Below are 12,061 nucleotides of genomic sequence, written 5' to 3'. Positions count from 1 at the left end.
TGGAGAAATACACTAAAGTTATGCACTGAATATCACTCTTTTCCATCGTAACACCAGAATATTAAATGGGTATCCGTTGCAAATGGAAGGGAATAGTTAACAGGTAAGAAGAACAAGATCGCAGTAACACAATTCAGATGACGGATAATACAGACATGACGAGTCATTCGAGGTGAGATTTAGTATTGGCGAGAGGAGTTGTAGTTATGAGAATGTGAGATGTGAAAGAGAAGAGTAACGTTACATAGAGAGTTCTTATTTGAAATGAAAGGTATGCAAGATTAAAAGTGCTCGTGATATGAGAAGAGAAATGTAGATGACAAAGCATATATAATGATATAAATGTAGACAATATATAAATGATATGAGAGAATAAAGATTTAGATAAGAGGTTGAATTATAGTGGAGTGAAAAGATGTAAAGAACATTCATTAGAATGGCAATGCAGTTTTCCTTGCTCTCAGACAGAGAATGACTCAGAAGCACGAGGAACAAAAGACAAACTGGAAGAAAGTAGCTAGGTAATGAGCCGGCACAAACAATCGCACAAAATCAGCATTCCTCAATTATATTAAGATGTTTTCAGCCAATTAATTGTTTATACATATGGGAGGAAACCACAGTATCCGGAGAACACCTATGCATGTGAGGGGTAAACACTCTATGTCCATACACATGGAAACAGATGGAGATAAATTCATGTGCTATTCTGGCATCTCCTGGTGAGCTTGGGTATGGTAACCTTATGCTAGATTAAAAGCCACGTGTGCCACCACTACGCCCGACAAAGCGATGTAGTTAAATAAGAGGTAGACTCGAGATGTGTACAAGATTTAGTGAGATAAAAACACACCATGTACGTTTGTGCTAATTTAATATTTTCACAGACTTGTGTGAAATACAGGCAGACCTCGGTTTGCGGGACCCCATAGAACGCTAATTCATTATAGCGCTCTTTGTCATGGAGAAAACGTGAACTGAAAAAAATGTATAACTTAACAGCGCTTCTGAGCTAGCACATTCAGCAGTGGCGGCCGAAGAAACGCTCAGCCAATGAGTGCAACAAACACTCTCAGCCAACCGGATCTCATCCGCAATTCGATTATAACAATTTGTGGTCAAATTTATTCCAGTGGGTTTAGACAGTTGAGAACTCATGAGACTGACAGTATCGGGCTCCACCTAAAAGAAACCTCACCACAGACATTTAGACTGAGGGCATCACTAAGACACGGATTGGGAGGGCAGCACCTCCAACCTCCTCTCCCACCGCTGCCTTGTAGTACAGTAGAATGCACTCTCTCGAGTAGAGTGCATAATACTTACTGGTGCAATACATTATTTTTATATGTTAAATTATGTTTAGCCTCTGTATTATTATTAGTGCTATTATCGATACCCCAATGAAGCCTTAATATATTGCTCATACAAAATAAATAGCACTATCAGGAATGCATCCCCATATATACAATGTTATAACCACTTTTATTACCAATTCCATTAGCGTTCACTTCTCCAAGAGCGCATCTTGAGCGCTAAGCGAGGTCTGCCTGCAATTAAAATGATTGTTGGAATTGCTATGCACATCGTACATGAGGCTATCCTGGTTTCATAATAGTCGTATGCAAGAGGTGAATGGTAAGTAAAGTAAATGGTCAGATATCTGCTGGAGCCAGATGCATGGTGTTTGGTGCAAACCTAATGAGCATCAAGCAAGAGCATGTATACAACTACATACTGGCAGACCTCATATTAATGCATTAACTACTCGTACAAAAATCCCACTTATCACATTTAAAAATGGAACACCAACTTAAGTATTTCAGTTGAGTGTGAGGTTTCATGTTTATATATATTTTACATCTAGGTAATATAGATACTATCATTTAACAAATAAATAGTAACACAAATATAAGCGATATCATCATATACACCTGATCTCTACATATATATCATTTGGTAGAAATTATATATTAGTAATAAAAAACAGTTAAGGGACCTAAGTTTGATCTCAATTCAAATCCATTGATTTTAAAACCCATATACTTTCGTCAAATTCCTCACCTGATTTTCGGTGTGTTTATGTAGTAAATGCAAGTAAACTTCAAGGATTTTAAGGCAGGCAAATACAACATCATACAACCAGTCTTGGTCAACAGCAAATTGTTTACAAAATCCCAGAAGAGAAAGGCATTGTTTAATCGAGACCAGCAAGGTTTCTGGAAGCAAGGTCTGGTTGTTGCTTTCACGTACACCTGTGGAATCTGACGCTTGAGGCTTTGATCCACCACTGTACACACAGATACAAGTTAACATGAAATATCTTTAATGTGTAAAGATTATGCATTGTTAGTACAATTAAAATTATACTTCAAGACCGATCGTGGGCTATCATTTACGAAATCCGATTCTCATGCAGAGTCAATTCATAGTCTTAACCTATAGCCAACACAGAAAATATCCCAAAATTGGTGTGAGTTAATTAGGGCCCCCCGTGCTGGTTTACACAAAACCACGGATGACTCAGTGCAGTGCAGCAGAAGTGCCTCCGTCGCTTGTTGCAGAGGTTTGGGTTCAAATGCGCAGGCCGCCTCGGTTAACACTGTGGGAGCGTTAACCATAAAATATGCACGATCTACTTCCCAGTGGCAGTGGACGGTAAACATCCAGTGATGCCACAAGAGGATGAATTAAGATCTAAGCAGCAGAGGGGGTCAAAGATTAACGAATGTGGGAGGGATTGGCCACTTTAGAGATGTGAGGCATAACAAAGAACTCAAAATCAAACATGACTCAAAGGCATTGCACCTACTAAGCAAATTCAATATCAGAATACAGCAATTTACCAGTGAAAAAAGGATCCGTAGGTTTTCACAGCTAATGTTATGATTTGCAATAGATTTTTGCTTTATGCTATGTAATGTTCTGACCAAATCTGTTATTAAACATCCTCTACCACCAAACACCCTAACCCTAAGATTCTGACTTCCTGGATCATTATTCTTTATGGATCTTGTTTTGATGTTAGACAAAGTTTTAAATGAAACGTTGTAGCGCATTGCTAAATTTTGTTGTGAGGATTGTTCAACTTACTGATAAGATACCATGATGAAATGTTATCTCCCTCGCTTGGTATGGAGGAGGTTGTGGGTTTGATCCCAACCCTCCACATTTATAAAAATGCATTTAAATTATTTGGTAACTATAAATTCCCACAAATGAAAACCCACTTCAATGGGCTATCCTGTGTGGCCAGATCGCCGCTGAAAAAGAGCTTTACTAGTAAATAAAAAAAGTTTAGTTAAATATGTATGTGACCATAAATGTTTGGCTCTGTGGGTTGGTGGTGGTTTCTTACCAAGATGTTTCAGCTCATTGGGCCACTCTTGCAAATGGGACGAAGGTGATCTCACCGGGTTAAATAAACTTAATGTAGCCTTACCCAACAATCTATTATGAATTGATATGTAATAAGTTGATATTTTTACCAAGGGATTACTTTTTTCACACAAATAATGTTAGTCTTTGTATCAATGAGCTAGAGAAAAATGAAAGTGATTTGATAGAGAATAAAGACATAGCACGTTTAGACAGAAAACTGGGGTAAGATTATAATCAAATGATATGGAGTTAATAAGCTGACACATAACATACAGTGTAAAGTGAGAAAGGGTAGAACGTGTTTTTAATGGTTTGTTGATTGACATTTATTTTACATGAGTTTACCTTTGTAAACTGTCAAAATGAAGCTTCTTGCATATTGCATCACAGACCTGCAAAAATCCCTAAATAAAAAAAATGGTTTCATGAAAATGCATCGCTACACACAATACATTTTAACGCATGCAGGAAACCCTCATCTATCTCATTTAATCTAATTATAAATTCGCCAATGCACAGCACACGTACACTTGACCACACTGCCCCATCCTCAAATGCCTCAACTGCCTCCAAATCCATTCCTGGATCATGTTGCGTTGTTTTGGCTTCCATTTAGTTTTGTATTTTTCCTAATGATATCAGAATCTTTATTCCAATCCTGCTATCAGCATATGTAATTAAATGGAAAAAATGTATTTCCAAACCCACGTAGAAATCAATTAGTCAACCCTTGTCCAATAACAGCTTCTGGAGCATAGCATAAGAAAATGACTATATACATTTCTTCAAATTACGGTCCACACTATGGGCGCTGCACTTTTTTTCTGGCACAGGTAAACTCCCATTGGGCAATAAATGCTCATTTTCTATGGGGACCGCTTACACAATAGAAACCTCGTGACACAAAAAACCCATTAATAATCCAACAATAACTGTACATGACCAAGTTCAAAATTTCAATGTCACACATCAACATGGGACAACAGCACGTAGAATACAACAAGGCTAGTAGAACGCATCCCATATATAGAAAATAGTGGGTGCAAAACAGCAACGAGGTAGATGAAATTGTCAAAACACATTTATAACTTAGAGTCTGCAAAGCAGAGTGATCAATTGCACATACATGAGCATCTAATATCGAGATATATGTATTGTGACAAACGAAAAGCATATTGTATTGCACTAACACGCTTATTCTCTGTTCATGCCCCAAACTCGAATTACAGCGCTTAAAACATTTCCCTGGTTACTCTCTCCTCTAAATCACCATTTTCTTCTGAGCTGTCGATTCTTTTAGAACTTCACTTGCAATTGATATATATACTTGTCAATTCTCAGATTAGTTTTAAACACACTCTACAGTATATCTGTTTCATGTTATTTAACTTTATTCTATAATTATACTATGATTAGTCTAAAATTATTTTGGCCAAGCCAACTTGCACCACAGGGAATTTTATATTTAACTTTGATTTAATGGTGATTTATGTTTGTGCGATATTTTGGATTTCTCATGTGCTAGAAATTTTGGTTCTCATTTCTATTTGCTTCGTTTACTTTGTTTAGGTGACACATGTCACTCTTGCAAATGTGACTTTCATCGTCTTTTTAGTTCTCACCTGGTTTAACAAAATAAACTTAAAACCAACTTCATGATGTTGTTTGTGTGCAGTCAATGGTGAACAGCCTAAGACTTGCCACATTTGAGAACCCAGTTTAACCATGACAGGTAGCCTAGATTCACAGCTAGGATATCTAGGCCTGGCTCAGAGCTGTTACAAAGTAACAACCGCCTGAGCCATCCATCCATGTCACAGTGAAACAATATTAAAGTAATTTTACATGGAAGGTAACAATGTTGAACATTATATTTCTATATCATGAGCATATACGTTAACTTACTCGTCTTTGAGGATGTTGAGTAAAACATGCAATTCCATATCTGTGTAGAAAATCATACAGCGATGCAAACATGTCCTCTGGTGTCCAGCTCACATCCATTTCAGTGAAGATGGCTAAACTGCTCATTGTCAGCATCTTGAGCAGCAGATGGGACAGACGTGGGTTGCCCTCAAGTAGTCGTTGGTGACTACGCAGCATTTGAACCACACTTCTGCAATTATAAAGACAGAAATCCAGTACACGCCATTGCATGTGAAAAACACAATGCAAACATATACGCATTTAAATTGATGAATGTATTATAAACTGCTATGCCTATAACCACTACCATGAGATAAACAAAAAAATCACCAGCCTAATGCAATTATTTTTTTCAATTTACATTTAATATACAATAAATTAGTATTTTTACATTTTGGTATCAAAAACAATATTTCTACCCATCATCAGTTGTATTAGCATGGTTGACTAGGTACGGAACGAAATAAGTTCAACATACATACATAGTTTACATATTAACCAATGTATTAGTCTTAGGTTAAGGGTTGCTTGACTGAAAACAAACACACCAAGATTGATTTTTACCTCACTCTGATGTCAGTGAACGCAATGTTTATCATTGACATGTACTGGATGTTAGATAAATATAAACATTTAAAACATAAGCGAGAAAACACCATGTGTATTTACTTTTGAATGTTTTCGTTTTCCAAAGCTTTTGTCTGAAACTGTTGTACAGTCGTGCCCACTGCTTGTTTAGTGGATGCAGCCACATGGCTTTCTGGACCACCACTCAGCCTCTCCAACTCCTCCAGCAAAGGCAGTGCCAGCAAGCACTCAGAAACTGGATGATACATCATCAAGCACTTCTCACAGAACCACTTCAATGCAGCGAGCACAATCCTAAAGGGTGTACAGCAATTTATCGACACAAAGAGACCGTTTGAAATATTTACAACCAAGTTTTGTCTTGTAAACGAAACCAAATGTTATTCAGCAATTAAACTCAGAAACATTCAATGATCTATTTTAAGACTGCTATTCATTATACAAATTGAATTACAATAGCATTCTATTAAAACATTTTAAATAAAGCATAAATATTTCATGCACGTACTCGTTCTTTCGTCGAAATTGTTTCCAGATGTCATCGTCTATATTTGATGGCAGTATCAATGCCTTGCAGATCATTGATGCGGGTTTCACGAGGAAATTTAAATTAAACTTGTTGCAAGTGCAAACCCACAGTACTGCAAAAGCTAACTTGTTTGATTCAGACATGAATTCAGAATCAAACATCATCTTCTGAAGGTTGTCCACAAATTTCTTAAGAATTTCTTGAACCTGAAAAAATAAGTATCTGTTAAGAATTGTTTCACATTAAAAAAAAATAAAATCCCAGTTAGAGCGACTTGGCCAATCTCTCATCAGTTGATGAAATGAGTGCCGCTCGATGAGAATTAAACAGTGATCGTCCTCGAAAGACAACCAACATGAAAATGTGGAATTTCCCACCACTGGCTCCTGGCTGCCAATGGAAATGAGCAGTTGAGCACTTCCCATTGGCCGTTTAAAGATTGATGCAATATGACTTGCGTCACTTCTTCTCTAGGTGGAAAAATCAAATGCATTTTTAAAATGTCATTTGACAGCTGTTACATCTTTAATTGACAAGATAAATATTGGAAAATAAAACCAAATAGTACCTAATATTCAGTTTGCCAATGTAACACATACAATGAAACAGGACATAATAGCTTACAAGGCTGATCAAAACATAAGCATGGTGAAAACACGTTATTACAGATAAAATTAAGCAGTTCCTAACTTGCAATTGTAGGTATAGAAATCAAGACAAAAATATGTTTAAACTCAACACATTCATCAGTAACACTGCCTTAAAAGGAAAAATATTAAATCGGTAATATTTTGGGCAATGGCCCATCTTCATGGCACATAAAGCGGCCAGAGATAGAGGTCAGAGAGTGGAAAAACATTAATGACTGCACTTTAAACCATGGGGGTCTGATAATAAGTACATTTTAATACATTTCCTAATGAACACTTTTAAACTGGTATAGTTACCTATGGGTAGATGTTGCATAAAAATAGTTTAAACAGTATTACTAAATAAACTCATTCCTATGTGTGTAGTCTATACAGTTGGCACTTTTCTAACTTTATTTCATGCCCAATTTTGCTATTTCATCGATACTGATTTTAAAATAATAAGTTGAATTTATAAGAGAAACTAAAAAAAGACCACCACAAACACATCAGCATAGACAATGGAGTTACAAGGCTGATCAAAACATAAGCAAATATAAAATATTCAAATCCAAATAAAAGGCCACGTGACCTAACGGTAGCGCTTTCAGCTCTTGTTGCATATTGGTTCATACTGCGGGTGTATCAACTGTAAAATATGCATCGTCTGATTCTCAGTGGCTCCTAAAGACCCTGCGATGTCATTCAAAAAGAGTAGGCCATTGTGTGCGGGTATCATGTTTCAAATTTGAATAGTAGTCAATTGAGATTGCACGTGGCAACATTGTCCCCTGCTGTGAAATAAATGCAGACTATCTGTGAAACATTGCACATTCGTGACAGCCTTGTGCTATAAGAATGGTGCAAATGCACTCAATTGATATCAACATTATTAAAGCAAAAGACAGCTGACGAAGCAGGCAGCCCATGATCACAGCCCAAAATCACAGTCCAACACATCATTCAACAGTAGTGCCAGTAAAAGTGCACTGATCAATTCCTGGGCCAATGAGGTCCAAACAAAATAGACAGTGGCCCAATGAGACATGAATAGGCAGCAGATCAACAAATACCCAAAGCTGACAGTCCGAAGCAAGCAATAGGAAGATGGGGCACAGGGCAGGCTGCTGAAGTAAGCACTGAGCCAACAAGGTCTAGTACATTTAAATATAAGTTGATTTTGTTTATGCATTGCACTGACAGGTAAAAAAATAAACCTGCATCGTCACGGATACGGAATGGAGTTTGACCTTTGCTTTTTAGGTTAACGCATTTTTTTATGCAATGCAAAATATGATAATGTGCAATAATTAAAATGTCCTTTATGTATTTAGATTTCTTGTCCCTTGTCAATCACTTCAGGTTGTGGCTTCCTCAAACCACGTTGATAACAGCGCTTATTTTATACTTCACCGTACTGGTCAGCACAGGTTGATAAAGGTGCATTGAGAAATATTAAATTGAATATTTAGTTTTACCTGTTTTTCATTTATGTCTAAATTCCACACCTCATGAGCCCCACAATGAAATAAAAAGGTGTTTAAAAAGCAATATTTTAGACACTCTAGCTGTATAATGATGTATTCTATATTTATCTTCATCTCCTTGTTTCTCAGGCTATGAAGGATGTGTTCCAAAATAAGTTGGCCAGCCCACTCTTTGCCTTTTTTCTTTTTTTTTGCTTCATCCGAATCAATGCCAGTAAAATAGCGAGTTGTTGAGGCTACACGTTGCCAAAAGCTTTTGGCTCCCGCCGCAGGTGGGGCACAAATCACATCATCAAACTGGTGCCAAACACCTAGAAAACAAAAAAACACAATTGTAGTAAGTTTGCATCATTCGATGTAGGCAAGCACCAATTTAAACAATTCACATCCATTTTTTTACTGCAATTAAATTGTACATTTGTGCAATCGCAAAATACAACATGACATTTTTTTTTCAAGCATTTTTTTATAAAAGTCCGCATTTTATATATCTCGCACATCATTTTATAGAGGTATTTCATGAATTACAAAAACACAGTTGCAAATAAAAATATAAAAAATATAAAAATGTGAATCCCAATTCCTTGTAGGAACAAGGTTCAGCATCACAACTGCTATTGCTATGCCCATGAGCTGATTGGTGACACAATTGTGTGCAGTGGTGTACAACAAAAAACTCGAGGTACATGGCAGTCACTTCTTTTACCTGAAAAAAATAATATATCATATACTGCAAAGTGCTGTGAAACTTATTTGAGATATGTAGCGCTTTATACATTTTTAATATATATAAAGGGTAAATGTGGCAACAGATACCACAGTACAGCCCAATGCAGGCGTGCATTGTGGCACACGCCTGCAATCCAGCACTTTGGAGCCAGGTAGATTTAATTTGTGAAACTGGAAAACCCATTGGCTAGGAGATGAAAGTATAGCAAGTCGGTTTGTGAACACTGCTGTGTAGACTTTTGAGTATTATCCCCCCCGATTACCACGGTTGGCTACATAGGGTGCGAAATAAGTTCAAAATACATACATATAAGTGGGTTTTCATTGAGTACTCTGGTCTACTCCCACATGCAAATCGCTCAATAAAATAGCATTCACCAAACATCCGAATATAGCACCCTCTGAAAAAAAATTTGGTGACCATGAATTATCCACGGATGAATCATTCAAATTACCATGATTATTACTGACGATAGAAGAATAACAAGATGAAAAAAGGGAAAGCTTCTGGACCATATGGTATAATTGTGAGCATCATAAAAAAAAAGCGGGACCAAATGTGAGACCAAAATTAACGGACTAATAATTTTTACAGAGAAATAAGAAACTGCAATAATGCAACGATGCTTCAATAATTTATATATTCAAACACTTTGATAGAAAAAACTAGCTTTAAGAACTACAGACCCATCAGCCACGCATCTCACGTACAATTATTCATGAAGACCAGTGGGGACAGAATCATGAACAAATTGTAGGCCAAACAACTGCTGGAGTAAGCAGGGTTTAGGAAAGATGTCTCTCCCATCGACCACATACAGACCATACATTAGATTCTGGAAAAGGCCAATGCATTCCAATTACCATTTTACCTATCCTTTACAGATGAACTAGCTTTACTACCCGGCTTCGCCCGGGACTTGGATTCTTGTCTTGGATTAATACACGGCCTACGCGGAGGGTGGGGGGGTCCGTGACGTCACCAGGCACACTGCGTAACGCTGCCGCATGCAGGTGACATCACAAGTGAGCGGTGACATCACAGATGTGATGTCACCGCTCACTTGCGTGCAAAATATATGCATTATTGCGCCCCCTCCCCCAAAATACAAAAGTCTATTTTTATACTTTTTGCATTGTGTACAGTCTGGAAGCTACCCACATGCCAAATTTCAAGTTTGTTGCATGTCGGGAAGTATGTTAAACATTTTGAACAGACACACATTCACAAATTTCCCTTTTATATATATAGATAATAATAATAATTTGACTCGGGCAAAATATATTAAGTGATCCAAGCTCTCACAAACTAAGGCCTAAATAAAAAATATATGAGAGTAAAGACTATAAAATTAAACAGCCACACTAAGATTACATGAACAACGCCTTAGGAAGGGAGTCGGACAAGGTAAGGTGACACGCTTTCACCAAAGTTATTCACAGTGACATCAAAATATATTTTCCAAATTTGAATTGGAATAACAAGCTATACATATAAATAGACAATATTACCAATTTCATTTTTGCTGACAACAGTCATTGTAATGTCCAACGAAATTTTACTGCAGGAAAATGTTTAAACTTAATAGTGAAGGCTGCAAACTTTGACTTAAGATGAATATGAGCAAGGCAAAGGTCATCGACAACAAGTTCACTCAATAATTGCAGATATCGGTCAAGATGGACACAACTTAAAAACAAATCAAAGTATGTTTACCTAGGACAGCTATTCAATGTGGGGCAGAATTAAAATGCTGAAATAAATAAGCAGACAAGAGCAGGGTGGAGTGCCTTTAGAAGGAAGAACTGAATGAGGCAAGTTTTTAAATGGTGTGTAGCATCTGCTGTAACATATGGTTTATAAATATTTATAAAAAATATATAAAGAAATGCACAATTACATGCTTGGAATTACTTTGAGACAGAAAAAGGAACACATGAATGAGAGAATATACACAGATTAATGAAATAATCCAACCTATTTCGAAAAGTAAGTTGGCCTAGGTAGGACACATCGCTGGAAAGGACAATAGACGATAGTCAAGAAAAATTATGGCGTGGCAGCCATCTAATGGAACATGTTCAAGAGGATGCCCCCTGAGAGGATAGTGATGAAATTAGTTCATGTGCAGATGCTCGATGGATTGTCCCATCACAAGATCATAAGTGGTGGCGGTTTGGGGAGGCATTCATCCAGCAGTGATTAACCATGGAACATGATAATGGGATAAAAAGCTTCACAACAATTCAAGTAGGAGTGGAAGCTGTCATTTAACTACTTTTGAGGCAAATGCCAGTCAGCCACATTGTTTTACCGATGTAATTATTGGCTTATATTGAAGCACCTTTTTTAACAACTGTAGTATCACAAGTATGATATCATGTAGATCACGTAAATATAAATGTGTTGTTAAACCCACCACCACCTGACACAGCCAATTAGAAAAGTTTGTCACGTAAACAGAACATGCCAATTTGTTACTAGTACATCACACCAGTGTGTTGGAGAGCAAATCTACAACATTTAAAATCCGAGTACGACGTTTCGCCAGTAATTACAATGAGTATCATCAGGTGATAGCCAGATTTGTGGAGAATACTCTGGTTTCGTTTCTTAGATAGAGGGATAGATGTGATGACATCACTTGTGAGCCCTTCACGTGCAAAGTGGGGGGGTGGGTTAATGAAAGCATATACAATACAAAAGGTATCCATTGCCAGTTGGGCTATTCATATAGTAATCAACGTGGCATGCACATTGCTCTTGTACCTCCTGTCGTTTGCGTGCAATA

The 12,061-nt window shown here is 37.1% G+C and overlaps 1 protein-coding gene across 1 annotated transcript in view; it reads right to left on the bottom strand.

The window, feature by feature from the left end:
• LOC133345815 (E3 ubiquitin-protein ligase rnf213-alpha-like) overlaps nt 1-12,061 on the bottom strand; it is a 131,570-nt gene that overhangs the window by 84,180 nt on the left and 35,329 nt on the right. The window contains 6 exon segments of the mRNA XM_061556815.1: nt 2,065-2,290; nt 3,727-3,785; nt 5,287-5,497; nt 5,977-6,189; nt 6,404-6,630; nt 8,532-8,851. Of these exon segments, the coding sequence (XP_061412799.1) occupies nt 2,065-2,290; nt 3,727-3,785; nt 5,287-5,497; nt 5,977-6,189; nt 6,404-6,630; nt 8,532-8,851 (1,256 nt within the window).

Source organism: Lethenteron reissneri, chromosome 23 (assembly GCF_015708825.2).
Source record: "Lethenteron reissneri isolate LAM-NWPU_2019-01 chromosome 23, ASM1570882v1, whole genome shotgun sequence".
NCBI lineage: Eukaryota > Metazoa > Chordata > Hyperoartia > Petromyzontiformes > Petromyzontidae > Lethenteron > Lethenteron reissneri.
This window is presented reverse-complemented; position numbering and strand designations above follow the sequence as displayed.